This window comes from Fonsecaea pedrosoi (genome assembly GCF_000835455.1).
Source record: "Fonsecaea pedrosoi CBS 271.37 unplaced genomic scaffold supercont1.4, whole genome shotgun sequence".
In the NCBI taxonomy this organism is placed as follows: Eukaryota; Fungi; Ascomycota; class Eurotiomycetes; order Chaetothyriales; family Herpotrichiellaceae; genus Fonsecaea; species Fonsecaea pedrosoi.
In genome coordinates, this window is record NW_013550612.1 from 4501829 (window position 1) to 4529317 (window position 27489).

Below are 27489 nucleotides of genomic sequence, written 5' to 3' on the forward strand. Positions count from 1 at the left end.
TTGAAACCTCTACCGGAGTGAAATACTTGGGCGGCGGGTCTCTCCAGAATTGCGAATCTCTATTCTCGCTCTTTAATACTTTCAGCCTTGCAAGATCCATGGTCTTGTATTGTCCACTGCCGCGGGGTGTGATCGGCATCATCATTGGGAGTACTGCATTTGGAGTTCCCATAGCCCACCTGGGCCAGAAGACTTCAGAAGCACGCACTCTTCTCCTATGGCAGCCTCTTTACCTCAATCAATACACGTATCTGTACAGAGGCGACTTATCTCCCATGTCCAACAACATCTCTGTGTCCAAATTAGCGAAGTTTCCGTTGGCCGGGGATGGGGGATGAAAACATACCTTCGGTATACATTGACCTGACCTCCTCCTCGGATATCTGGTCTCTCTTCGTGTTCTCACGTTTGTAAGCCCACCTCAGAACAAAGGTTGATGCAATTGCGAGTGCGCAGCACGCGGTCGACACACCATAGCCGGTCCAATAACGAGGGGCTTCTTGGGCGAGGTAGATATTAGAACCGATGGCACCGCCGAAATTTCCCATCATGATACTGACAGCGAGACCACAAGCACGTTTTGAAGTGGGTGCTAGATTATTGGCAACCCATGACACCAGCGTGATGACTGCAGGATAGACGCCGATTGTGATGGGGAACAAGAAGGCGTATGTCAAGCCAGGCAATTTGGGGTGAGGGATGACCAGCAGTGCGAGGAAGCCAACCATAGATATCGCATACGGAACCACCACAAATGGCCACCGAGAACGACGCCGGTCAGCGAGCCAGGAGAACCCGATTGTGGAAACGAGCCCGGCAAAGTAGACCGGGATGGTGAGAAGTTGAGCCTGAGCCGAAGTGTATCCCAGGTCTTTGATGATGGTGGGCGCTGTGAAGGTGAATGCGTATACGGGGATTCTGTGCAGCTCATGTTAGCCAATAGGTTCGAGGAATGAGTGTGGGATGCTGTATAGGCTGCCTACGTGTTGCCCCAGTATACAAAGACGGTAAACCAAATCTTCCAATCTGTGAGAGCGGCCACCAGGTATTTGGTGTGGAAATGGTCCATGGTGTCGACTCGGCCCTTCTCGGTGCCTGAGTCGCGTTCGAGACGATATCGAACAAATCTCTTCTCTTCGGGGGTCAACCAACGGGCACGCTCGGGTGAGTCCGGCAGGACCCAAGGTATTGTGAAACCCATCAACACTGTCACGATGCCTTCAAGTATGAAGATCCACCGCCAGCCGGCGAGGTCAGCAACGCCATCCATCTGCTGGATGCCGAATGCCAACAGACCAGAAAAGGCTCCAGCCATCGAGGCCGCCGAGAAGAACACGGACATACGTGTCTGGACCTCGAATCGGCAGTACCATTCAGAGACCAAAAAGGTGGCCGCAGGGAAGAAACCAGCCTCGGTGACTCCTAGGAGGATGCGGCAAACGAGCAGCCCGTGGTAGTTTTGAACAATTCCAGTGCAGACGACAACCTTTAGGAACAATTGTTAACCACGATGCACTGTACGTTGGATGACTATCTATTCACATACAGTGCCCCAAGAGACCACTAAACATGTCATCCAAATGGAGGGTCGAAGTAGCTTAAGCACAATGTTGCTCGGAATTTCAAAAACGGCATAAGGGATGAAGAACATCTGTTACTCCGTCAATAAAGAAACAAGCAAAGAGTATTCAGAGACCAGGGACATACGGTTGCCGCCAAGTTATACTGGGTCCCTGTGAGATTCAGATCGGTTGCCATTCCGGCCACTTTTGCATTCCCCAGGTTACCCCTATCCAGGAAGGCAAGGAGATAGAGCAGGGCCAGTATTGGTAGGAGCCTCCAGTCAATCTTGTGGAGGACCTTCTGTGTCTCTGCAGCATCGTAGCAGGGGACTGGCTGTTGGTTGACAACACCGCTATCGTATTCAACGTGGTCAATGGGGTCGGCTTCGACTGTGTCGACCCTATTGTTCTTTTCGTGAGTGTCGCTCCATGCCATGATGAGAGAACTCTTGTTGATACCCACTGTGAGAGCGCGGGGAGAACGAACTATTATTGAAGACACTGCACATTTGACAGCTACACTGAAGGCAACGTTTATATAAAAGTCTTTTGGCTCTGTTGGTGCTTCGGCGACCCCCGATTCTGCGCGCATGACCAGCTTCTTTCAATAGCCTATACATTGTGGAGCAATCTAGCTACTTCGTCTGGCTTTTGTATTCCGTAAGAAAACACCAAGGATCAATCCTGGTGGTTCAGGGCGGGGTATACGGGGTGGGCGCATATCTCAAGTCCTCTAATTCCTGTTAGCAACACCCACAAAACGATGTGCGGGAGGGAGCATGGGAGAACTTGCTTTTAGGTTGCCTGTTACAAGTCTTTTTTTTTGTGTGCAGAAATTTTGTCCAAGGCTTCATTTTTGCTCAAGTTGTTGTTGTGGTTACCTTACACTTTCTTGATCTCTGCTTTTGCTACAGGAGATAGTTTTGGTGGCTTACTGTCCGCTCTCAGCCAGATCTTTGACATTCCAGTAGCTTGCCAACCTGGACAGAGGATGGAATTCCCTGTGGAGCTTGCCGAAGTCGGGACTCTGATCCGGGGAAGAATGCGAGGTCCAAACTCGTCGTCGAAAGAACAAGCGCCGGGAACCGCACCGAGGACAAATCAAGGTGTTCTGAATGCTTCGGAATCCTCCAGCTCTTAGTATGGATTACGCCGAGATAATTGCTCAACATTTTTCGACACCCTTGGCATACAGAAGAGAATAGAAATCGTCTGGTGGTCGGATCTAGGGATACAGCTATCCCTTCATCCTCGATCACCAGACGGTTTCTGTCTCCAACGGCACCAGGCGGTGGTATTCTTGTAATATCTCATGACTTCAAGTAGAATGCTATAATTTCGGTGACTTTGGCCGGCGCCGAAACACGCAACTCGCTTGTTTCATTCGGTCCGCGGGCGTGTGATTGGATTCTAGCTACACAGGTTTGCCTCGGCGTAGTCCGGTTATAATATAGGAGGACCAAACAGACATTGAACATTCTTGACAGGCTTCACTACAACTAGGAAGTGAAATACTACCTCTACATCCGGTAGGTCGTACGGCTATTAACCGTTCTAACGCCCACCCCGTCCTCCATCGTGGTACTTTCTACCTTTGCCGTGCTTGACTGTCGATTCCGACATGGGTTCAATTACTGCCTTGACCAACGGAAGCCATGAAGTCCGAGAAGTCGACATTCTCATTATCGGCGCGGGCTTCGGTGGCTGCTATGGTCTCTATAAGTTCCGTCGTCTAGGGTTCAACGTCCATTTGTTCGAGGCTGGCTCAACTCTCGGCGGAGTCTGGCACTGGAACAACTACCCCGGGGCTCGTGTCGACTCGGAGATTCCATACTACCAGTTCTCGATGCCCGAAGTCTGGCGCAAATGGAACTGGTCCGAGAGATTTCCCAGCGGAGAAGAGTTGAAGGAGTATTTCAAGCACGTGGATACGACATTAGACCTATCTAAAGATATCACCTATTCCGCCAACGTTATCGGCGCCGAATATGACCAGTCAACCGGGAAATGGACCGTCACGACCGAGAGTGGCCAGAAAGCGAGATGCAAGTATCTCATCTGTGCCACAGGAAGTTCATTCAAGCCGTACTTCCCCGATTTCAAAAATCTGGACAAATTTCGAGGACAGCTGATTCACTCGACCCGCTGGCCGAAAGTGGCCAACACCAAAAACACCCGTGTTGCTATCATCGGGTCAGGCGCAACAGCGGTGCAGTGCACCCAGGAAATCGCGAAGGAGGCACAGCACTTGACCGTGTATATCCGTACTGCCAGCATCTCGTTACCTATGTTCCAACGCCCATTGAGCGAATTTGAACAGCGAGTCAACAAGTCCACGTATGGACACGTGTTTGCCTATTGTCGGCAATCAAAATCGGGACTAGGGTACGATCCTCGGCCAGGCTCCGTCTTTGACTTGAACGATCAAGAGCGGGAAGAGCTTTGGGAGGAACTATGGAATCGTGGTGGATTCAACTTCAACCAGGCAAACTACCGAGATTTCTTGGTGGACGAAAAGGCCAACAAGTTGATGTATGAGTTCTGGGCGAAGAAGACACGCCCAAGGCTGAAGAATCCATCCAAAGCGGCATTCCTAGTACCAGAGAAGGCACCCTTTGCGTTTGGGACGAAGCGAAGCAGTCTCGAGCAAGATTACTACGAGTGTCTTGACCAGGACAATGTTGATATTGTGGACCTCAAAGCTAACCCGATCCGAGAGTTCACCGAGAAAGGCATCATCACCCAAGACGGGGTCGAACGTGAATTTGATACAGTCGTCATGGCCACGGGATTCGACGCTATGACGGGTAGCCTGACGAACATGAACATAAAGGGAACAGACGGATTGACCTTCCGGGAGCGATGGAAGGATGGCGTCTTCACACACCTCGGGTTATGCAGCAGTGGCTGCCCGAATATGTTTATGATATATGGGCCTCAAGGTAAGGACTCTGGCGATCTCGTTTCGCATTCACGCTGCTGATGACCGGACTAGCACCGACCGCCTTCACAAACGGACCGGTTTTCATTGAAAGCCAGGTCGACATAGTCGTCGACTTGATCAAAAAACTTGAGGCGGAAGGTATCAAGTCGATTGAAGCAAAGAGGGATGCTGAAGAGCAGTGGAAGCAAGCCATCCAAGAGGCTAACGACAAAACCCTGCTACCATTGACTGACTCCTGGTACATGGGGGCCAATATCCCGGGGAAGAAACGGGAACAGTTAAACTACCTGGGAGGCATTGAGCAGTACGAAAGGGAGTGTCGACAAGCTCTAAAGACATTACAGGGATTTGAAGTGATATACAATACCGACAAGTAGTCAATGGCAACGCGACAAGGCTCCGAGGACTGTTCAAAAGAGACTAGAGCATCGGATATATTGAGGTCATGGCATTCGTGTCACAGAACTTGTAGCTTTAGAAAGACTGCCTATACAATGATACAAAGTAGCCTACGATCCTTAAGTCATGACCTTTTGAGGAGTTTGGTTAGATTGTCTGCGACTATGAGCGAGATTATTCTGCCAACGTTAGCAACTCAGGAGGTCAAAGCCTGGGACGGGTGTCACATACGAATGCGGTGCCATTCGGGCGAAATAGGTCCCAAAGCCTCGATAAAATCGTAGCGGCCCCTCTTGTTGCAGTACTTGACGAAAGCAATCTGACACACCGGCGTAGGTTGGTCGTCCTGGTAGATTGGTGGATTGTCGTTGGAGCCTCGTTTTCACAAAGTCCAGAGGCATACTGAAAAAGGAGGCAAAAAATCCCGCCACAGTTGATGCTGTCACTACTCGTGCCTGCTCCGGGATGCTGGAGAACTTTTCGAGTTGGTTCTTCGTCTCGGAAAAGAAAGCAAGCTGTCCAAAATTGGTACACATGGCGCGGACGACAGTCGCTCTGGCCCCGGTCCAAAGTGCGAGCACACCCTCGTTCTTGACAATCCGATGCAGCGTATCGAAGACGGAGCGATAGTTCTGCCGCTGGTCCATCGGCCTCATGCCATCAGACTGCATTCGAATCAAGGCGACTTCTGTGGGATTGCCAATGAATGATCCAAGGGCACCTGCGGCGATGCCTGCCCCAGCGCGCTCTATGAATGTCATCTGCCTTCCACGCTCTTTCGCGCGCGTCTTGAGAGCATCTTCGAACGTGAAGAACAATCCCAGTCGGCTGGTGCCGTAGACCACCTGGCGAAGGAGCGCAGCTGACAGTCCAGAGTATAGTTCCAACGGTCTGCCTTGTTTGACAATATCTCGAGCCACAGTGAACGGACTGGCGCGTGGACCACTTCTACTTCCTTCACCAGTCAATTGAAGTCGCACCTTCACCATGTCGACTGGTTGCAGGCATATCGTCGCAATTGACCCTGACAGCCCTCCGATAATGAACGGGAGTGCCACCTTGTACAGGGAGTGGTTGGGAAGGCTCGAACCGACCTCTTGAACTCGATCCCTTTCTCGAGGTGCCTTCTCTCTATTCAAGGCTGAGGTCTGTTCCGCAGCCTCCATAGCCACATCATACGTTCCACGACACTTCGACCGGGAACAGGGGAGCCGAGGCGATAGATACAGAAGTGTTTTAGAGATTGCTTGCCAGTACCCAAGGTCAAGGTCCTCCTCAGGCGTAACCGGGGAGCACCGAGCGCGGGGAATTTGGGCCAGCCATTGGGGTACCTGTTTCTGTGCATGCCCGGGGGGAACCAAGTGTCCAGCACGCTAGAGGGGTCGTCGGTATAGAAGGGGGGAATGGGGAAGAGGGTCATCCGTGTTGTGTTGTTCCGCACCTCGGGCCGACCATGTAACTTGTACAACGCAACCCTACCCGAAGCTCCAATCACGTCGACCTCGGCTTTTCAGCCTTGTCTACGCTCGACTTTCCTTACTTTACCACCTTGCTAGCTTTTGCGAGTGTCCAGAGCTAATGTGCAACAGGAAGCCCCAAGCCAAGTCTCTGTTACGAGCGTTGATAAGGCTCGATCAACGAAAATTTCGAAGAGAGCGCTGTCCAACATGAGCTTCTTATTTCGCCAGTCGAGGAGAGTCCTCTGTACGGCCAGCGGACGCACAATTCATGCCCGCGCCGGCTGTCTCGCTTCGTTTGACATCAGCCGGGGCTTCAGATCAGCCGGTGTGGGGAGGTTGGATTTTGATCCTCCAGACTTTACAGAGTCGCAGAAGACAGTGCGCGAGGCTGTTTCCAAAATTTGCTCCAAGTACCCGGACGAGTACTGGTTGGAACACGACAACAAACATGAGTTTCCACATGATCTATACAACGACCTCGCGGCAGATGGATGGCTAGGAATTTGCCTACCACAAGCATATGGGGGCTCTGAGCTTGGAATTGCCGAAGCCGCTGTGATGATGCAAACTATTTCCGAGTCAGGAGCAGGCATGGCCGGAGCCTCTTCTATTCACATGAATATCTTTGGTCTTGAGCCGGTGGCCAAGTTTGGGACCAACGAACAGAAGAAACGCTGGCTCCCAGATCTGATAGCCGGCAAGGAAAGGGCATGTTTTGGCGTAACAGAACCGAATTCTGGTCTCGACACCCTGAAACTCCAATCCTTTGCGCGGCGCGAAGGCGATCACTATATCCTCAACGGGTCGAAGATCTGGATTTCAACAGCTCAAATTGCGCAGAAGATTTTGATCCTAGTTCGAACGACACCGGTGGATCAAGTGAGCAAGCCGAGTAAGGGCCTGTCACTCTTCTACACCGACCTCGATCGCACCCAAGTGCAGGTTACGGAGATTCCCAAGCTGGGGCGTGCTGCTGTGGACTCCAACATCCTCTTCTTCGAGAACTGGAAGGTTCCTGCAGAGGACCTGATTGGCCAAGAAGGTGATGGTTTCAAGATGATCATGCATGGCATGAATGCCGAAAGAGTTCTTGTCGGAGTAGAGGCGTTGGGACTAGGATACGCGGCGCTCCGACGAGCAGCTTCGTATGCCACAGAGCGGGTCGTGTTTGATCGGCAAATCGGTCGCAATCAGGGCATTCAGCATCCTCTCGCAGAGTCGTGGATGTCGCTCGAGGCGGCAAGGTTGACCCTATACCTTGCGGCAAGGCTTTATGACCAAGGACACACGACTGGCGAATATGCTAACGCCGGAAAATATCTTGCAGCAGAAGCCGCGTTTGACGCGTGCCAGAGAGCCGTCTTGACACATGGGGGCATGGGTTATGCGAAAGAATATCACGTTGAACGCTATCTGAGAGAAGCCATGCTCCCGCGAATTGCACCTGTGAGCAGGGAGATGATCAAGAACTACATCGGTGAGAGAGTCTTGGGGCTACCTCGGTCATACTAAGGGGAGAGCGAGTTGGATTTGAGCTATTGGATAGGTTTGATGCATATATTGGCTCTTCTATCGTAACTCGGATCTATGTAGCGATGAGAACAAATACATACTTGAAGCTCGGTTGCAGCACGATATTCCATGATTGCATCAACGTTGAAGTCAAGAGGTAAAGGAGTAGCAGTTGATAGACTGTAGACCGGACCCTGTTCAAAGCTACTGCTCCACGCCATCTTGTGCCCTCCACAGTTTCTTTAATCTGACCGGCCCTCGGCCCCGCTAAACCCAATAGTTAGGCCGCGAATTGCCAAAGACACCACTTCGTAATTTGTCTCCTAAGTATATTGTAAAACTCCACGAAATAGCCACACAGTCACAACACAAAGAAAATACATCATACTGTCGAGGCTTCTTCTACCCTCAACTTTTCGGCGCCCTCACAGTAGGCAGCAATTTCGGGACAGAGGGAGAGATGCCAAGGGGATCTGGGTGGCATTTCCCGTATCTATATTGGCGATTACAACTTCGTCCCATTCCACCGGACCTTGGGTTTCGTATCGGCTCGACCAGGCGGAGCTCCTCGTATCCTGGCCGCACCATGAAAGCCGTGGTCATTAAAAAAGACGAAGCTCGACTCGTCCGGGATAGACCACTTCCGCGGTTGCGTGACGATTATGTCCTGGTCAAACCATATGCTGTGGCGCTCAATCCGACCGACTGGAAACATGTGGCCTTCAGGAGAGCCAAAGACGATGCATTGATGGGGTGCGACTACGCCGGCGTCGTAGAAGAAGTAGGTCCTGCCGTGACCAAAGACTGGCAAAAGGGCGACAGAATCTGCGGATGTGCACATGGATCCAATGCCGTGAATGGAGAGGACGGCGTCTTTGCCGAATATGCTGTAGTCAAGGGAGATGTACAGATGAGGATACCTGATAGCTTGTCCTACGAAGACGCTGCCACAGTGCCACTTTCAGCAATCACCGTGGGACAAGGTCTTTATCAGAAATCCCTCAGGTTGAAGCTCCCGACATGCTCTGAGAAGGACTTAGAGTACGTCTTGATTTATGGCGGAGGCACTTCCACTGGTGGGCTGGCAATTCAATTTGCAAAACTGTACGTGAAACAGAACTAAAGTCCTAAGCAACTTTACACGCTGACATATCACTTGTTAGGTCGGGATATACAGTCATCACCACATGCTCTGAGAACCAGTTCGATCGCCTCAAAGGCCTCGGAGCGGACTATTGTTTCCCTTATACTGATCCTGACACTCCGAGCAAGATTCGGAGATTGACAAACAATGGACTCAAATACGCATGGGATACCGTTTCGATAGAATCATCGGCCAAGATCTGTGCCGATTCTCTTTCTACGGGCGCTGGTACTCGCTACGGGACCACAAACCCCATCATCTCACCCAGGGATGATGTTGAGTCGAGTTCAGTCGTCATGTATACCATGTTCGGCGAAGCATTTGTCTTTGGACCTAGAACATTTGCGGCTTCTCCGGAGGATTTTGAATTTGCAAAGATGTTCATGGGTCTCTGCGAACGATTACTCGCTGAGGTTAGTTCACACCCTTTACACCGGCTTTTTCTCAATGAGTGTTGTTTCCTCACTAGAACATTGAACAGGGCAAGTTGAAGACACACCCGGTCTTGGTTGGGGATGATGGACTGGCAGGTGTTATCCAGGGATTAAAAGACCTTCAAGACGGAAAGGTTCGCTCGGGCAAGCTAGTCTACCAGGTTGGGGATACTCCTTAGATGACAAGATGTATCGTGCAAGGAAGGTCACGCTGGTCCACGGACGGGACAATCTATGCTGAGAAGGGGCCTCGTTTTGAAATGGAGAATACGTGAGTGTGTAGATGTCGTCTCCGTAGACCACAATCGCATGCCAGCTGTATATAGTGACCGGCTAAGATATAGTAATCAACGGCCCGAGTCATAATTTTCTACTAACTCCCAAAACTAGGCTTGAAGCGGTCGTCAAACAACCTTGCTAGCATGAAGATCATCAATCTCCCCTTGTGACAGTTCCAGTTCTCGAAGAATATCATCGGTATGTTCTCCAAGTAGTGGTGGCGCAGTTCGGATAGAAGCCGGTGTTCCACTGAACTTTACTGCTGGGCCTATTGCATGGATGTCAGAGACTGCCAGAGATTCCATACGACTAACAAAACCAAAAAGGTCTTCCACACTCACCGAGTAGCTTAAGCTGCCCTGACTTGGCAGCATCGAACGGCAACTGGTGAACCATTTCCGTCGCCTTTGTCTGTGGATGCTCAAAGACACGCTCCATCGTGTTAATAGGTGCGTATGGTAGTCCGCTCCCCTCAAATAACTCGATCCACTCGTCCGTTGACTTCGTTTTGAAGGCACGGTTCAGGACTGGGTAGAGCTCGTCACGATTTTTGACACGATCAGCGTTGGTGGTGAACCTGGGATCGTTGGCCAGATCGGCCAAGCCGAGCTGCTTGCAGAGGATCCTGAACTGGCTGTCGTTGGTTGCTCCGCAGACAAAATATAGGTCCTTGGTCTTGAATGCGTCGTAAGGGACCACACTGGGATGCTGTGTTCCCCAGCGCTCTGCTTCCTGGCCCAGATTCAACCAAGCCAATGCGACATTGGTAAGGAGGGCGACCTGTGTTTCGTACAAGGAAGCCTTTACCATTTGTCCTTTGCCGGTTATCTCTCGCGCGTACAAGGCTGCAAGAATGGCCCCGTGAGTAAATAATCCTGTGCACATATCTGTAAGACCGAGACCAGGCCTCACAGGAGGGCCCCCACGTTCCCCCGTTAAATGCAAGAGACCAGCTTCAGCACCAGCGATCATATCATATCCTGCTCGTTTCGAGAATGGCCCGACGGATCCATAACCTGTCTGGGTTAGCTATTCCCCTGCTTGCTAAAACGAAAACGCTGGCAGGTGCTCTCACCGGAGACGCTGGCGTGAATGATTCGAGGGTTGATTGTTGACAGTACATCGTACCCGAGCCCCAGCCGGTCCAATGCTCCCGGGCGGAAGTTATCCACGCTGCAATAAAGGAGTCAAAACTTCTGCATTGAAGAAGGAAAACAAGAACAAGAAAAAGGGGCATGGTTACACAACGTCGGCCTTTTTTGCAAGCTGCAGAAAGATATCTCGCCCCCTTGGGTCTTTCAGATTCAGGCATATCGATCGCTTGTTCCTGTTGACGGCCGCAAAATAGTTTGACACCGGGCCACTGTCGTCTTTCCAGGCGCTTTGTTCACCTGACACTTTCCAGTACCGGGTATCATCCTGTTCAATGTCAATATTCCAAATGAATTGCTGACGGAGAGCTATTACTCACGCCTTTACCGACATCTTCGACTTTGATGACCTCCGCACCGTAGTCTGCGAGAATTTGTGTACATAGGGGTGCCTGAGTGAGAGTCAGAGCATGGCCCAGGTAAGGGAGCCCGCGTGTACGGATTCTGCTCGCCCGACTTACAGCCAAGACTCGTGAAAGATCGAGAATTCTGACGCCCTTGAGAGGCCCTTCATTTTTGGTCTCTGGTAGAGTATTCAAGAATCTTGCGGGAGTCGGGCAGTTGCACGAGTTCGCCAGGAATGGATGCTTTCTTATGCTCGCAGTGCCCGACCACCGGGAGAACGAAGGACCTCGAAGTGGTTTCATGATCACTGTAGCTGGCTCGTCTTGGGAATGTGGCGTCAGGATATTTTTCTATTGTGCTGTCGATGGAGATGGAGGACGCTCGAAAGCTCGATACCCAGGCGACGTGGGGAACTTTAGCCAACCGATGCACCTTTTCTCCGCTCGGGGATCAGGTACACAGCCTCGAGACATTGGAATAGGAAAAGGCTCTGGAGACGGACATATCCCGAGGCTCAATTTGCGTGAAGAGATCGTCGTGTCATTGTACGAATTGGTTGTCTTTTCTCGGCCCGCAGCCTCTTCTGCCACTAGATCCTCCTCGGGTAGCGGTCGGCAAACCCCCTCAATATTCCTATTCGTGGTGGCTAAAGCGCGCATTTCGACCCCTTCACGGCCTTCACATCTGCTGCTTGTTAATCGTATCACTGAAGCAGTAGATGGCTACGCTACGTCAACCTTCCAGCTCTCTGCGATTGACCTGGCTCAACACCAGGCTGTCCGCCCATCAATCCCGCCAAAGGATTCAATTGCTGTCGAGACACCAAGTTCGCTGCTACTCCAAACCAGTCGGGGCATTTAGTGGAGGGCGTGATGTTCGGATTCTCGAAGTTGGGCCTCGCGATGGCCTTCAAAACATCAAGAATGTTGTCCCGACTGCGACGAAAGTAGAGCTCATCCGGCGGCTAGCAGCCACTGGCCTGCGAGATATTGAGGCGACCTCTTTTGTCTCCCCCAAATGGGTGCCTCAGCTGGCTGACGGCGCCGAAGTTATGCGGGAGATTCGACCTCTGATGACAGACGCCGAAAGGACGTTTCCCGTGCTGGCACCCAACACGAAGGGGTTGATAAATGCAAGCAAAAGCGACGCGAAAGAGGTCGTCGTGTTCGCGTCTGCCTCTCAAGCATTCAGCAAGGCTAATCAGAATTGTACCATCGATGAGGCACTTGCTCAGGCCGAGAGCGTCACAACGAAGGCTCGGGAAAGCTCGATCTTGGTTCGAGGGTAAGAGCAATCTAGCCAAACAGATTGAAATTGACCACTCGATTATTCACTAACGAGTCCAACCATCCAGAGTGGTTTCATGCATCTTTGCCGACCCATATACCGGTCCAACTCAGCCACAAGAAGTCGAATATGTCGTCAGGCGTCTTCTCGACATGGGCTGTTACGAGGTCGCCCTAGGTGATACAACCGGGGTGGGAACGCCGTACGACACGCAAAAACTGCTCGAGTATCTCTTTGCACGGCACCCAGTATCGTTACTTGCAGGCCATTTCCACGACACTTACGGGCAGGCCGTGGCAAATGTTGTCAGGGCCTACGATATGGGTCTCCGGACGTTCGACAGTAGTGTCGCTGGCCTCGGTGGTTGTCCCTACGCCGTAGGAGCGAGAGGTAACCTCGCAACAGAAGACATTGTGTACCTGTTTGACAGGATGGGTGTGAAGACAGGCGTGAATCTAGACAAGCTCGTCGAGACTGGGGAATGGATTTCACGACAGCTGGGAATACCAAATGGCAGCCGTGCTGGTGCGGCTCTCAGTGCCAAATCTCGAGCCGGAACTCAACTACCATCATCTCCAGCAGCAAAAAGTTCCACCAGGAGAGACTGGACCACGATTGAAGATAATGGCAACTATCGGGTCGCCCGAAACGGCCCTGTTGTCAAGGTGACGCTCACGCGAGACCGAAACGGCAACGCACTCACCGGTCAAATGGTCGAAGCTTTAACCCAGCTCTACCGTGGCCTGGCTACGGACCACACCGTTTTTCATATCCTCCTGGCTTCCGAAGGTCGATTCTTCTGCACGGGTATGGACCTGAGCGGCGGGACAGAAACAAGCGACACCGCCAAAGAAGATGGGTATTATACCAAGGTATACGACCTCTTCCAGGCCATCGACGAAAGTCCGCAAACGACCATCGCGGTGGTCGATGGGCCTTGTTACGCTGGCGGTGTCGGCCTAAGCACCGTCTGCGACGTGCGGCTGGTCTCATCCCGAGCACGATGGACACTGAGCGAAATCAAACTCGGCCTGGTACCGGCAATCATCTCGAAATTCGTGGTCCGAGAATGGGGTCCCTCGTTCGCACGGGAAGCGATCTTGAGTGGCAGGGAAGTCCACGCTGCCGAACTACACCGTATCGGTGCCGTTCACGGCCTAGCTAGCTCGTCCGATGAATTGGAGGAATTGGTGGAAAAATACTTGGACCAACTGCGACGTGCAGCCCCGCGAGCAGCTACCGCATGTAAGGACTTGGTCAAGGTTGCGTGGGCACACCCTCAAACGGACATACAGGAAAATGTGATCCGGACCAAATTTGCACAAATGATGCGGCCCGGCTCTGAAGGTCGGCACGGTATCGAACAGTTCCAAAGGAAAACCAAGGGAGGAGTTGACTGGGTCAAGTTCTGGGATACCTAAATCAGTTCTTCGGGCCGAGGTGAACCAAGAGAACTGTATCACGGGCGAAGTCCGGCCCCTGGCGTTGAAGTGCTTGAAGTCCCCCATCCGTCCCCACACTGAGCATGCTGGGGTAACCGTCGAGACACTGGGGGAATCCACACCACTAAACACATATGATTTTGAAACCGGCCCCACCTCCGGAGAGTCAAGATCAAGATTGATTGCGATATAAAAATTTACGTTCGTATACCATGGACGAACTCTCATTCATTCTGTGGAGCTTTTTTGGGGTGGTGTCGGGCCACTCGCGATATAGAATGATATGGGGGAGCGACGGCTGGCAACAACCTCTTGTTTCGACGGCATCAGTTCGGTCTCGACCGACAATAAGATACGCAGCCAGGCTGACTGCACGATCATCGGATAAGGGGGGTCACAGATACAGCTAAGTTCACCACATGTGGTATTTAAGTTGTCCCTTACACCCCTGTCTGGAAACGTTCCCTGATATCATTATCCTCATACCTTACACTGTGCAAATAATGTCGGCTAAACTTACCGATTACGATGCTATTGTCGTCGCGGCAGGTTTCGGTGGTATTCGGACACTATTGGAGCTTGTCCAGACCAGCCTGACCGTCAAGTGCTTTGAAGCTGGGTCGAATGTTGGCGGCGCATGGTACTGGAATCGGTATCTGGGGCTCGAACCGACAGCGAGGCCTGGGTATACAGCATGAATTTCGCGCCAGAGCTGAAGGAGGAATGGAATTATCGTGAACGCTATCCTTCACAGGATGATGTTAAACGATATTTGGGCCATATTACTGGTCAGTAAATTGTTCACCAAACAACCGTGTTTGATCCCACACCAGCTAACATTGGTCAAGTAGACCACTTTGATTTACGGAAGAAGATCGAGTTTGACACACGTATCGCGAGCGCGCATTACAGTGACAGCCAGAAAACTTGGACCATCACCATCACAGTAGCGTCGTCGACAACTTATCGTTACTTCGTACCCACCACAGGGGCTTTATCAGTTATCAAAGACCCTCCTTTCATTAGGCTCAAGTCATATACCGGCGAATAGTACTAAGCATCTCGGTAGCCTAATAAACCGATCGATTTTTAGGGTTAGCGGATCGCTATCACAGGCACCGGTACAACAGGAGTCCAGATCATCCCCAAGATTACCCCTATAGCGAAGGATTAACGGTGTTTCAGCGCACACTGAATTACGTCCTACCGGGTCGAAAATATACGTTTAATGAGTATCAAAAAGCTGCTATTAAGCAAAACTATAATACCACATGGAATCGCGTAAGATAACATCCCTTCGGTCCAGCTATAGTATTGTCAGGGAAGGTAGTAAAGGGCCTAGCTGATGCCGACAAGATCAGACAGATTCTGGACTCTAGCTGGCAATCTGGTGGCTTCCATTTCCAATTTGAGACCTTTAATGACCTTATTACGGACATAAGATCGAATGAAATTGCCTCTGAGTACCTACGAAAGAAGATTCGAGCTATCATCAAGGAACTAGAGACGGTAGAAGCCCTCTACCCTAAATACCCCTTCCTTTCTAAACGTCCACCATGTGGCCACTTCTACTACGAGACGTTTAATCGATCCAACGTTAAGCTAGTAGACGTCAGCCGTGATGATATAAATGTATTCGAAAACGGCATTCGTCTTGGCTCTGGGGTCGAATATGAGTTTAATATGATTATTTTTGCACTAGGATTCGATGCTGCCACTGGGGCGCTCAGTGAGTTCGAGGTGAAAGGCACTGGAGGTAAAGTCCTGAAGGATTACTGGGAAAGGAGGCTTGAAACATTTGCCGGAGCTCTCGTCCCGGGCTTTCCCAACATATTCATCGTCTGTGGCCCATATGTGCCATTTGGAAACATGCCAGTTGTCTAAGAGATAGAAGTGAACTGGATCGGGAAGACCATTCGCCATATGGAAGAAAATAAACTCGATACCATTGACGTGTCTGAGAAGGCTTCAGATACGTGGTCTTATCACCTACGAGAAGCTTTCAAAGCCACATTGTTTGAAGAATCAGCCAAGGTAGTAAAAGCATGGTTTGTGGGAGCCAACATTCCTGGTAAGACTATTGATCCTTTGTTTTACTTTGGCGGGGTTCCGACCTGGGCTTCGTGGCTCGACAAAGAGACCAAGACAGGATGGGAAAGCATGAAGTTTTCGCCTTCCGTGGCTACTGACGTCGAAGGGTAAGAAGCCCCGATCCACTCTGGAGGCCAAATAGCACTCGGTTCGCCGTCAGTTGCAGCATGATCATGCTCGGATGAATCGAAAGACGAATGTTAGCGATGGCAGGTCTTCAATTCTATACACATCCTTTGGTAGTTACTGTCTCACTATGAGTTTTAGAAAGGCTTACTATAGAGACGCCAGTCCCAAAGAAACATTGTGAGCGTCGATTTGCTTCTCCTCATGGGAATCTCGTTCACTTGGTGAGCACAATTCGCCCCGATGCTTTTCCCGCCTTCAACAAGTCCATCGCCTCATTCACCGAGTCCCAAGGCATCTTCTGAATCGGCACAGCGGGCAGTTTCCCTTCTTTTGCAATCTTCACGATGCTCCGGAGCTCGTCCAAGCTTCCGGTGATATTAGAATAAATGGCCAGGCCTTTGAAAATGTTCGCTACGAGAGACAACTCAAGCGAGCCTCCCATTACACCGACTTGGACCCATCTAGCTCCTTTACCAACCAGATCGTTGACCATGCGTGCAGTAGCCGTGTTGTTCACAAAATCAATAACTGCAGTGACGGGCCCGTTAGTGGCAGCGAGAATGTCTTCAGCTGCAGAAGGACCAGAGGTGTTGACGGTCTTTGTCGCACCGGCTGCAGCGGCCGCAGCTAGTTTATCGTCACTGATGTCCGCACTAACGATGAACTCATGGCCGAATGACTTCAAGACCGATATTGCTGCCAGTCCTAGCCCTCCCGCACCAACCAGGAGGACTGGCTCATCCGGTGGGAGAGGCATTAGCTTATTGACGGAGCTTAATGTTGTGATTCCAGAGCAGCCATATGTACAGGCCACCATCGGGTCGAGGTTTCCTAGGTCGATGAGGAATTTCGGATGGGGGACCAGCACATACTCGGCAAACCCGCCGTTCTGAAGGACTCCGAGTGCTCTTTGTCCGGCGCATAGATTGTACTTCTCCTGGAGACAGCGCCCACAAGTACCACAACCAATCCATGGATAGACAATGTAGCGTTGCCCTATCACGATGGAATCGACTTCAGGTCCAACTGCAGCTGCCTCTCCTAGTATTTCATGGCCCAAGGCAACGGGCAGCTCGATACCACGCTGTTTAACATAAAAGCGCTTTCCTCCCCCCATATCATAGAATCCTTCAGCGGTATGGAGGTCCGAGTGACAAACACCGACATGGGTGGTTTTGACCAATACTTCCGTCCCCTTGGGAGTTGGGATGGTTTGGCGAAGCTTCTTCAAAGGGGTATCCCATTCTGTCAAAGCCCAGATGTCCATTTGGTCCATTTGGTCCGCCATTGGTAGTCGTTTGAACGGCGTACAGTGTGAAAGGTCTGAATGCCGGAGGAGCAGCGACATGTACGAAGTTCTCGGTATAATAAAGGAACCCCCGCTCGTGAGGAGGAGGAAGAATTGTCGGCTTGGTCCGAGGTCAAGTTGCAATCAGTCTGAGGCCGGGTGCAAGTGGGTCCACCGGCGACCGCCTGCTGGGTCATCGGCAAATGCCAGCACGTAAAACGTCGGCGCTCGTTCTCCATCGGGCCGAGGTGGATCCGCTGGGTAAGGAAGGGGTTTAAGTGTCTGTGAATACCTCCTTTCCGACCGAGGCCATCGTACCAGTGGGATCAAACAGTATCGTAGCAATGGATAAGACTGTCCTGGATCCGAAGAGCTACACCAAGCTCTTTTTGAACAGCGAATACGTCGCGGCCAAGGCCACAGAGACGTACAGCCTCAAAAACCCAAAGGATAACACTGTTGTGGTCGAGAACATTCCAATCGCCGGCCCTGAAGACGTCGACGCAGCAGTCAAATACGCAGAAGAGGCTTTCCAGGGACCATGGAGTCGATTTACGGCCATTCAACGTACCGAATGTTTTCTCAAATTGGCTACACTGCTCGACGAGGAGCTCATGCCGATTCTCACCTTGGACTCCCTCACCTCTGGAATTCCAGTCTCCTTAGCCCCAGTTCGTGAGCGAAATTATATCAGAAACTGTCTGCTGTATTATGCAGGATGGACAGATAAGCAGAGGGGTGACTATTTTCCCGCCGATGACGGTAAGCGAGTCTCGACTACATTCTCTTTTGGGAGCCCAGAACTGTACTCACTACTATATCAGGTTTTGTCAAGATTGTCCGGCACGAGCCACTTGGGGTCTGTGCTGCCATCAACCCCTTTAATGCACCGGTAGCAACCTTTTTCCTCAAGGCTGCTCCGGCACTGGCCACTGGAAATGTCTTGATTGTGAAACCCAGCGAAAAGACACCCTTGGGGACATTGGCTGTGGCAGCTCTCTTCGAAAAAGCAGGCTTTCCTCCTGGGGTTGTCCAAGTTCTTACAGGTCCTGGATCTACTGGAGCCCTTCTTGCCGAACATATGAGGATCCGCAAGGTCAGTTTTACCGGCTCAGTCGCCACAGGCAGGAAAATTCAAGAGGCCGCCGCAAGAAGCAACTTGAAACGCGTCACCTTGGAGCTTGGAGGCAAGAGTCCAGCCGTGATCTTCGAGGATGCAAATCTCGAGAATGCGCTCACATGGACAATAAATGCTATCTTGACACGAAGTGGGCAGCTTTGCGTTGCCGCATCGCGGGTGTATGTCCAGAAGAGCATCGCGGACAAATTCATCCAAGAATATAAGAAAAGGATGGGAGATGCTGCGAACGACATGGGGGATCCTCAGGATCCAGCTGTCAAGTGGGGGCCAATGGTGGACGAGTCGCAGCTTGCGCGAGTTAAATCGATGGTGGAACGAGGAAAGACAGAGGCTGAATTGATAGTTGGAGGAGGCCAGCACGGAGAGACGGGATGCTATATGGAGCCCACCGTGTTCTTGAACCCCAGAGACGACGCGGAAATCTACCGACGGGAGATCTTTGGCCCAGTCAGTGTCATCAAGACATTTGAGACGGAGGAAGAAGTCCTCAGACTGGCTAACGATACAGAGTTTGGTTTGATGTCTGGTGTCTTCACTCGAGACATTACACGAGCTCTCCGAGTGTCCGCAGCTTTGGAGTCGGGTGTCGTCGGCATCAATTGTATCAGCCTGCAAAGCTTGCAAGCACCCTTTGGCGGCAAGAAACAGAGCGGCATTGGGCGTGAATTTGGAGAGTATGCGTTGAGATTGTTCACGGAGCCGAAGACCGTCCTGATCAACATGGCCGCATAAAAGATTCAAAACATGAAGATTGTGCTGAACAAGCATGTCACACAGGTGATTTGCGTCTATCGTGATGTGGATACAACCATGCATAGAATAAGCTGGACTAAAAAGTACCGTGTAGTATGATATATGAAACTTGTCAAGTCGTATGCTATCGTGTTCATTGTTGATACTGCCGCCATCACTGCGTGTCTTTCAGGTACAACACCACGGTCTGGATCATGTCTCTCCAGCACCCATGATATGGACTTGCCCGACTAGTCAATCTATTGGTGTGTAGTCTGAGAAAAGTTTCTCGTCTCAAGCGATGCAGGGTCCCAAAGTGTCAACCCGTTGCCCCATTGCGTGTCAAAGCTCACTCCAAGCTCGTCTGACAAATTGAAAAAGTCTGCAGAGCCTTCCATATCCAGGAAGCAGTCGAAGTCTTGTTGTATTCCGTCGCCCGTTCGCCCATCCCCACGAACCGCACATATATTGGGGTTAATGTTGTTCTGGTTGTCATCTGTATCACCTATGGCAATGTTATCCCCGGCGCCGACACTAACTTGATGTTGTCTCCAAGCACCTTCGTTGCATATGGTGGACGTTGTATCCTCATGACCTTGGGCCGCTCCTCGGAGATCCATCCGAGAAGGAGCTCTGCTTAGCTCCGAGTCGGCGGCTGAAATGGCTGTTGAGCCGCCGGTAGGCAGTGGGAATGCTGGGGGCGGGACATTGAACTGACATCCAAAATGCGAGAGATCCTTTCCGTTCTGGGACTTCACTCCAAGCATGCTTTCGCTTATCCTGATACGAGCCTCGGTTGGCTCAGGTCGAGAAGACACTTTGTTGGCGGCAGCTGTAAGAAAAGAGAACGCGAACGCGGCAGAGGAATATGTTTCGCCCAATTGATCCAAGGTCTGCGTGCAGAGACCGAACTTTCGTCTAGCACTTTGTTGGACATCCTTGTCGCCAACTGCCTGGTCGAGGACGTGGATGATGGCGGCGTGGAGCAGGCAGGTGATGGCAGTATTGGGAAGGAATCGAACCAAACCATGGGCATACAGGTTTGTATACAGGATTGTAATCTCATTAGCTGCTTCGTGAGTCTTCCTCCGTGAGAGATCTCGAATCTCCGGATCCAGGGCCAAGTTAGTAGCACTAGAGAGAATTTGGGGCCGATGTAAGATATTGATCGATGTCAAATACAAGCCCTTTAGAACTGCTTTGTGTACTTCCAAGGCTTGATCTGAGTTTCCTGGTGCGTGATCTGTCGGCAAACCATTGAAGCAATGCAGAGAACTCGCGTGGGTCTGGTACCATCTTTTCAAGCTCTGGTCGCATTGCAACAGATCTGACGCATTGCCGATGATGTATTCTGAAGCTCCGTCTAGCTTCGTTGTCTGAGTTATAGAGATATGATTCGACTTGCGGTATTGCATCTCAAGAATCGGGGTCAGGCAAACGCAAAGCTCAGCCATGCCAATATATAGTCTGGCTAACAATATCCGGGCAGCTTCATTTTTAAGGATAGGACATTGAGACCCAAGCATCTCGCTCACTCTGTCAGACAAGGGTCGTGTCTCCAAATCGGAGAGCCTCAACATGGGCTGGTCGAATTCGTCATGACGGATACGTGGGGGCCGGCGAAATGCAAGCGAGACCAACCGATCTCTGGTATAGCATGACCACCATAGGCGCTTCCAAAGCCGTCGCTCTAGCTGGTTGCGAGGAGGGTATGGAGGAGGTTCACAGTTGAGCCCGATGCGTTTGGACAGCGAAATAGCCACGCCCAGCCAGTACCAGACGTCCTTAGGATCATCCGGTGTTTCGTTCCAATACGTCATCAAGAGAGTGCTCTGGATCAAGGTGAGACGATCAAGCTCATAGTCCATATCACAAAGAAGCTTCGCCCGGTGATAGAAAGACCTGCGAGCATTCCGTCGGTCGTTATAGCCGTGAGCAGCTAGAGTCTTGGACGCGATGTACGGGGTCGCAGCAAACATGACAGACTGGAAGAGAAGAAGGCTGACCGTTTTAGTTGCTTCGCCCTTCTCGATCGTGTCGAGAAAGTCTTCCAGTTCAAGGACCGGCATGTACGGGTGTACATACTCGACGTAGCAGCGTAGCAGCTCGTTGCGCAAGCTCGTGGCAGGAATGATAAAGGCGCCTTTTGCCTGTAGGCGTTCGATGTCGTCCACGTCCAGCCGCGCTGAGGTCGTTCGAATATACTTTGGCAAAGTATCCTCTGATTCTCCGCGAGAACTCAGTCTGGGATCTGGTGAGGTGTGAGAAGGTTGCGATAAGAATAACCCGTTGTGAATGCCATTCCCTCCGCCACGAGGCCCGTTGGAAGGGTCAAATTCGTGAGAGCCGACATTGGACTGGTTTGCAACAGGAGATTCAGACGCAGCCAGGAACGTCCTGTCGCGACTATGCCTTGGTGGAGTGACAGCGAAGTTTGCACGTTCCTCATTGCGCCCATTGAGAACATACTGATCGATGGAAGGCGAAGAATGCTGTTTAGAGTGATCAGGCACATTTGTGGTCGCATGAGCCGCCGTCAAACCGCTGGAAAGACCGTTCAGACTGTCAAAGTTACTGTAATGGTGGGTGCGGTTTTGTTCAGCCAGGGTATCTGGCGTAGTCCGCTGCCGTCTTGACGTCTTCGTCGCGCGCATTTTGTGTCTCCGAAGTGACTCGACCACTTTGCATTCGACGCGATCAAGTCGGCAATTGGTACAGGGAAGTCTGTCGATAACATCACAACGAACTTTACGTGCCCTGCAGCTCAGGCAAGCTTTTGAAGCGCGACGTTTGGTACCATGGTGCACAGATGCTTGTGCTTGTGCTTGTTCCATGGTGGACTCTCTCTCTCTCTCTCTCTCTCTTTTGTCACTAGGCTCAGTTGTTTATGGGGCAACACTGGGATCGAAAAACTGATTGATATCCACAAGGTTTTGAGCCGAGGTGTCGGGCGTTATTGTCGTCCATCACGTCACCTACCTAGAGCTAACAAGGCACGTGCAAGGCAAGTGGCACCGAGATCACACTAGTCCACATTTGGAACAGTTGCACTACGAATTGAGTGACCTTGGTGGCCCCGACCCCATTGGTGCTTTCTTACCTTTCTGCCTACCTCGTACTCATGTTATTGTTGACAGTCCAAATGGCGGGCGCTTCAAAGACGCTCGGGAGGCGATCTAGCATGCCCTGAGAGGATCAACAGCCAGAGACGCCCGTCGCAGCTTTCGGTAAAGGTCTCTGAGTTCTTTTGCGAAGTGAAACTGTCAAACATAGCCTGCTGAAGGACGGAGGGTACAGAAAAATTCATCTAATATTTCAGCAACTGCTAACTGAGCTCTATCTTTGCCTCACTGAGATGGAAGGTATGCCATTCACTCAACAATTGACCATCCAAGTCTTTATTGTAGCCCTTTTGGTCCCTTGTAGCCCCTGTTTGGGGCTCTGCTTCGAAGCACAGTATCAAGGTGAGCCCCTGAGGCAGTCATGTCGCGGGCTGTTCCAACGATTGTTCATGAAGAAGAAAACGGGCTGCAACTTCGGGAAGAGATCTATAACACGTCCATCGCGACAAGAAATGTTATAGCTTTACAGCAAAACGCTCTCTTAGCCACCCTCCGTAACGATAGAAGAAGTGGGGCAGAGGAAGAAAAGCCACGCCTATGAAACCCAGGACGCTATTTCCCCAACCGAGTCCAAGTTCTGCATAAAGAGACGGCCCTGCCAATGGAACGAAAGCTGCAAAGAGAAGTCGGAGAATCACGTTCGCAGCCAACGCAGATGCAGCAGCCTCTGGGCCAAAAGCATCCACCAGGTAGAGCTGAGTCGGCATTATGACCCAGAGAAGGCCAAATCCAAAGAAGGAGGTGCCAATGATAGGCACGATCCAATGAGCCTGCTTTTCGGCTGCCCATCCATACCAGAAGATGCCGACGGGCACGGTGGGCATGACCCACATCATGGGCTTCAAGCGTCCTTCAGGTTTGGGTGAATCTCCAAGTGCCTTTTGCAGTTTGTCGCTCATGGTGGCAAACAGGGCGAGAGAGAGGATCATCCCAATTCCCACGCCAAGATATGACAGGCCGGATACGCCGGCGGAGAAATGGTATTGTTCCTCAAAGACCGTGGGAAACGTGGTGAACAGCAGAAAGAGGAGGCTGAAAAGGAACGCGCATAGGAGCGAAAGGAGTAGCACGATTGGCGACAGGATGAGAAGCTTTGTTGGTCGAGTAATTGCGCGGAGGAATAGCTGGCGGGGGGGCATGCCTTGGTCCATCTTGGACATCAGAGAAGCATTGCCAGTTTCTTTCCGGAGGCGAGCAGCTTTCCTCCCGAGAAGCACAGCGGCATTGGTCTCGCGGAGGAGAAAAATTGATATGATGAATGACACAGCTGCCTAAGTCGATCCGTCAGCGACTCGACAGTTGGAGGGATTCGGCCCTACACACTAGGATTGTGATGATCCAAAAAGTCCATCGCCAGCCGATTGATTCGGACACAAAGCCACCAACAATTGGGCCCAAGACCTTGCAGGACCGTCAGCATGACGACTGTTTACGTTAGATAGTGCAACCTACTGGTCCCAGAAGCGGTCCCACGAAGAAGACAGACATTACTCTCCCACGCTGAGCTGGTGGGACGACGTCGGCGACAGTTCCTCCACCAACTGTTAATGGGCCGGAAGAAGCACATCCAGCAAGAAATCGAAAACCGAGAAACATGCCCGTTGTCTTGCTCAGAGCACATCCGATGATGAAGCCAATGTAAAGAATATTGCAGATGTGGTAGATCGCAAGGCGCCCGTATAGTTCCGACAGTGGTGCAATGAACATTGGCCCAACAGCGAAGCCACAAAGGTAGATGGACACAGTGAGACTGACGATAGTAGGACTGATGATATGGAACTCCTTAGCGAGATCGGCAGCTCCAGGTGCAAACATTGTGGCGGCGAGGTTGCTGTGAGTATAGCAGTCAGTGCGCTGAGTACTTCGCCAAAGGAGCAGAGAAACCGCCTTACGCAGTGAGCAAAAAGGCGCTGGCGAGGACAACTTGAACCATGCGTTTCCACTCTGGCCAGTTCCGCGGGTTTTGAGGATCGTCTGAGCCATCCCAATCGATGATGTTCTCCTTCGTCGTTTGTTCAATCACTGTCTGGTCAAGCTCGCTAGGTCGCTCCCCATGATTGCTGCCTTCCGAAATGGCCAGCTTCTGGAGGGCGTCTTCCGGGTTGTCCGCCATGATCCGCTGTTGAGGGTGTTGCGAATCTGGAATATTGGCGCATGGTTATTCACTGGTGACAGGCTTCGCTTGCTATATATCTGAGGGCTGCGTACACGAGGCTTAGAGATGATGCTTTGGACGAGATACTAACTCCGCAAGTTAGACCATATTAACTCCGGAGCCAATCTGGAGATTTGCTCTCCGGAGCGTCAGAGGAGTGCGGAGGTTGACGCGGAGGGTCGGACGATCATACTATCTTTCCATTCCCCATGGCATTTTGGTTTGCTTCCACAGACATCTTTCTCTTCTTGAACCTGCTGTGAAATTGTTCGAGAGCGGACCAGAGGACAATCTCACTTTGGCCATCCCCGTTTACGAGGTTGATCTTGGAAGCGCACCGATCCAGCTACACCATGGCTGACAATGTCCAACGTCCGCGTCCGCCGCCAAATCGCCGCAGAGATAAAGTCCAGCTTTCCTGTGACCCTTGCAAACACCGCAAGTACGCGCTCAATAGCCATCACAAAGTCATGCATGCTTAACCTTTCCAGACTCAGATGTGACAGACAACACCCATGCGGAGCTTGCCTGAGACGTGGCCTGACCGACTCCTGCAATTATGCGACGACATCTTCTACGCCCGATGCTCAGCGACCCGTTCCTCCGCGTCAGCCCCTTAGCCTCCACGGCAGACTCTCTGAGTTGGAGAGCCTTGTCGTGTCGTTCATGAAGGGCCATTCACTCCCAAGTCCGCTTGCCCCGAAATCGCTGAGATCAAACTTGCTATCATCTGCAGATGTATCAAAGACATCCCAGGATGAATCTGCATCCAAAGCAGACCCCGGCACTCTAAAGCTGCACGGGTCTGGAAGCAGCTATGTCCAGAGTATTCATTGGGAGGCCATCCTTGCCAAAATCAGAGGACTGAAGGAAGACTTGGCCTCGAATGGCAAAGCCCCACCCGGCTCACACTTGTTCTATGGTCCGAACCGACATGCAACTCGAGATGAAATAATCGCTGCCGTTCCTCCTCGTCCTGTTGTTGATCGCCTCATGGCCCTTCACTTCGATTCCTACATTGTTACTCCGTGTCAGTACATACAAGCTTTCTTTCCGCTCTCAGGCGAACTGACTCTGTTCCGCAGATCTCATTCATAGCAAGAAGTTTCACCGAGAGGTACGGTCTCTTCTAACCTGCCCAATTACAAACAGCTGACGTCGGATTAGTACGAGGCCTTTTGGAATGATCCTTCTGCCACCTCCATCGCTTGGATCGGTCTCATGTTCTCCATGTTACATATTGCTGCGCAGTTGCGGACCTTCAACATTGATTCCACCGACGAAAGAGCCCAATCGCTCAAGACGGAATACCTTAGCATGAAGGATGTGTTCCGGGAGAAGTCCGTCCAGTGCCTGATTCTAGCCCGGTACACGACAGGGGGACCACATATCCTGGAAACCCTCATAATGATCCTTACTGGAGAATGTATACTCTCGAAAGATGGCGCTACAGATGGCTGGCTTTTGATCAGCATGATCCTTCATCTTGCAGTGCGGATGGGCTATCACCGGGACCCTGATCACTTTCCAGAAATACCTCCATTCGAAGGTGAGATGCGTAGGCGCATCTGGACTACAATCCTTCAGTTGGATATTAGTCTCTCTTTGGAAATGGGCCTTCCTCGAAGCGCTACAGATACGCACAGCGATACAAAACAACCGAGTAATCTACGCGACTGTGATTTTGATGAGGACACAACCGAGATGCCAATGCCGAGGCCGGAAACAGAATGGACCCCAGTGCTCCCTCTCATTGCACGAGGGCGACTGGTAACAGCTCTTGGATTGATCTGCGACCTCAACACCAATATCACTCCCCCTTCGTACGACGAGGTCATCAAGGTCGATGCACTTCTTGAAGACGTGCACAATCGTGTTATTTCGCCTATATTGTGCTGGGAAACTATGCCACATCCCATCACGGATAGCCCAAACCTGGTAATACAGAGGGTAAGCGTGCAAACGACCTACCATAAGTCACGCATCCTCCTGCACCGGAGAGCTTGGATCAGCTGCCCAGCTCAAAGGTCTCAGATTACGGACAAGGAGTCGGTGCGAATTTGCTTGGAATCCGCACTCAGGATTCTATCTTTTCAACAGATGCTTCACGAAGAATCCCAACCACTTGGTCGTTTGTGTCAGCTTAGATGGAAGGTCACCCATATTTTCAACCAAGATGTCCTCCTCGCAACGAGTATGCTTTGCCTCTACCTTCAAGACGTCGATAAATTTGAATTTCTTGAAACTTCAGGAGAGTCAAAGCGGTCGCCTAGGGTTGAAGAGATTCGACAACAACTAACGATCTCACTCAAGATCTGGCTTCAAATGAGTACTACATCACTACAAGCCAGAAAAGTGGTAAATGCTCTGAATATCGTGCTTGGAAATGCAGAAGCGCCAGTCGTGGATGGTAGCGTACCCGCTTCCTATGACCTTCTGATGGACTTTGACGATATACCTCTGAGTGAACTTAGCGAAACGTTTAACAATCATTGTAAGAAGTACAGTCCTTCAAGTCAACCATAACTAACAAAGCTTATCAGATTTTCCTTCTGGCTTTCCCTCTTCTCTTGCATTTTTCGACAAGGTGATGGAAACTCAAGGGATATGAATTTATGACTGTACAACTATACGTCAGGGGGGAACATCTAAGGGGTTTTACCTTAGGGTGGTGTCATGGGCTTAATAGTAGTAGGTCACGAAAGAAATGCTATAAATCAAATACATACGCATACACATACATACATACATACATACATACATACATACATACATACTGTACGAGGATCGGTTAAGGTTTAGCGTACACGTACAATAACGTATAGAGGCCTATCCAGTAGGTCGGTAGTCGTAAGAGGTTCCTTAATTAGGA

The 27489-nt window shown here is 51.1% G+C and overlaps 14 protein-coding genes across 14 annotated transcripts; 8 read left to right on the forward strand and 6 right to left on the reverse strand.

Moving 5' to 3' along the window:
- Nucleotides 1-238: 238 nt before the first annotated feature.
- Z517_07443 (uncharacterized protein) lies at nt 239-1998 on the reverse strand (the record flags this gene model as incomplete). The annotated part of the gene is made up of 5 exons (XM_013429180.1): nt 239-291; nt 347-918; nt 984-1486; nt 1547-1651; nt 1708-1998. 5 exons carry the CDS (start codon nt 1996-1998, stop codon nt 239-241), a joined length of 1524 nt encoding a protein of 507 aa, XP_013284634.1.
- Nucleotides 1999-3183: 1185 nt separating this feature from the next.
- Nucleotides 3184-4883, forward strand: Z517_07444 (uncharacterized protein; the record flags this gene model as incomplete). The annotated part of the gene is made up of 2 exons (XM_013429181.1): nt 3184-4504; nt 4558-4883. 2 exons carry the CDS (start codon nt 3184-3186, stop codon nt 4881-4883), a joined length of 1647 nt encoding a protein of 548 aa, XP_013284635.1.
- Nucleotides 4884-5093: 210 nt separating this feature from the next.
- Nucleotides 5094-6071, reverse strand: Z517_07445 (uncharacterized protein; the record flags this gene model as incomplete). Its single annotated transcript, XM_013429182.1, has 1 exon — nt 5094-6071. The coding sequence occupies one exon, from the start codon at nt 6069-6071 to the stop codon at nt 5094-5096; it is 978 nt and encodes a 325-aa protein (XP_013284636.1).
- Nucleotides 6072-6572: 501 nt separating this feature from the next.
- Nucleotides 6573-7877, forward strand: Z517_07446 (uncharacterized protein; the record flags this gene model as incomplete). The annotated part of the gene is made up of 1 exon (XM_013429183.1): nt 6573-7877. The coding sequence occupies one exon, from the start codon at nt 6573-6575 to the stop codon at nt 7875-7877; it is 1305 nt and encodes a 434-aa protein (XP_013284637.1).
- A 586-nt stretch (nt 7878-8463) lies between these two features.
- Z517_07447 (uncharacterized protein) lies at nt 8464-9634 on the forward strand (the record flags this gene model as incomplete). Its single annotated transcript, XM_013429184.1, has 3 exons — nt 8464-8981; nt 9041-9434; nt 9503-9634. The coding sequence occupies 3 exons, from the start codon at nt 8464-8466 to the stop codon at nt 9632-9634; spliced, it is 1044 nt and encodes a 347-aa protein (XP_013284638.1).
- A 225-nt stretch (nt 9635-9859) lies between these two features.
- Z517_07448 (uncharacterized protein) lies at nt 9860-11532 on the reverse strand (the record flags this gene model as incomplete). The annotated part of the gene is made up of 6 exons (XM_013429185.1): nt 9860-10002; nt 10076-10750; nt 10810-10907; nt 10978-11153; nt 11206-11277; nt 11347-11532. The coding sequence occupies 6 exons, from the start codon at nt 11530-11532 to the stop codon at nt 9860-9862; spliced, it is 1350 nt and encodes a 449-aa protein (XP_013284639.1).
- Nucleotides 11533-11948: 416 nt separating this feature from the next.
- On the forward strand, nt 11949-13938 carry Z517_07449 (uncharacterized protein; the record flags this gene model as incomplete). Its single annotated transcript, XM_013429186.1, has 2 exons — nt 11949-12514; nt 12585-13938. The coding sequence occupies 2 exons, from the start codon at nt 11949-11951 to the stop codon at nt 13936-13938; spliced, it is 1920 nt and encodes a 639-aa protein (XP_013284640.1).
- A 524-nt stretch (nt 13939-14462) lies between these two features.
- On the forward strand, nt 14463-15843 carry Z517_07450 (uncharacterized protein; the record flags this gene model as incomplete). The annotated part of the gene is made up of 5 exons (XM_013429187.1): nt 14463-14599; nt 14653-14747; nt 14811-14935; nt 15145-15240; nt 15316-15843. 5 exons carry the CDS (start codon nt 14463-14465, stop codon nt 15841-15843), a joined length of 981 nt encoding a protein of 326 aa, XP_013284641.1.
- A 39-nt stretch (nt 15844-15882) lies between these two features.
- Nucleotides 15883-16161, forward strand: Z517_07451 (uncharacterized protein; the record flags this gene model as incomplete). Its single annotated transcript, XM_013429188.1, has 1 exon — nt 15883-16161. One exon carries the CDS (start codon nt 15883-15885, stop codon nt 16159-16161), a length of 279 nt encoding a protein of 92 aa, XP_013284642.1.
- A 232-nt stretch (nt 16162-16393) lies between these two features.
- Z517_07452 (uncharacterized protein) lies at nt 16394-17467 on the reverse strand (the record flags this gene model as incomplete). The annotated part of the gene is made up of 1 exon (XM_013429189.1): nt 16394-17467. The coding sequence occupies one exon, from the start codon at nt 17465-17467 to the stop codon at nt 16394-16396; it is 1074 nt and encodes a 357-aa protein (XP_013284643.1).
- A 344-nt stretch (nt 17468-17811) lies between these two features.
- Z517_07453 (uncharacterized protein) lies at nt 17812-19340 on the forward strand (the record flags this gene model as incomplete). Its single annotated transcript, XM_013429190.1, has 2 exons — nt 17812-18229; nt 18292-19340. 2 exons carry the CDS (start codon nt 17812-17814, stop codon nt 19338-19340), a joined length of 1467 nt encoding a protein of 488 aa, XP_013284644.1.
- A 260-nt stretch (nt 19341-19600) lies between these two features.
- Nucleotides 19601-22174, reverse strand: Z517_07454 (uncharacterized protein; the record flags this gene model as incomplete). Its single annotated transcript, XM_013429191.1, has 1 exon — nt 19601-22174. The coding sequence occupies one exon, from the start codon at nt 22172-22174 to the stop codon at nt 19601-19603; it is 2574 nt and encodes an 857-aa protein (XP_013284645.1).
- A 743-nt stretch (nt 22175-22917) lies between these two features.
- Z517_07455 (uncharacterized protein) lies at nt 22918-24575 on the reverse strand (the record flags this gene model as incomplete). Its single annotated transcript, XM_013429192.1, has 4 exons — nt 22918-23733; nt 23786-23863; nt 23915-24293; nt 24355-24575. 4 exons carry the CDS (start codon nt 24573-24575, stop codon nt 22918-22920), a joined length of 1494 nt encoding a protein of 497 aa, XP_013284646.1.
- Nucleotides 24576-24970: 395 nt separating this feature from the next.
- Z517_07456 (uncharacterized protein) lies at nt 24971-27143 on the forward strand (the record flags this gene model as incomplete). The annotated part of the gene is made up of 4 exons (XM_013429193.1): nt 24971-25059; nt 25109-25647; nt 25703-25734; nt 25785-27143. The coding sequence occupies 4 exons, from the start codon at nt 24971-24973 to the stop codon at nt 27141-27143; spliced, it is 2019 nt and encodes a 672-aa protein (XP_013284647.1).
- Between the last annotated feature and the right edge of the window lie 346 nt (nt 27144-27489).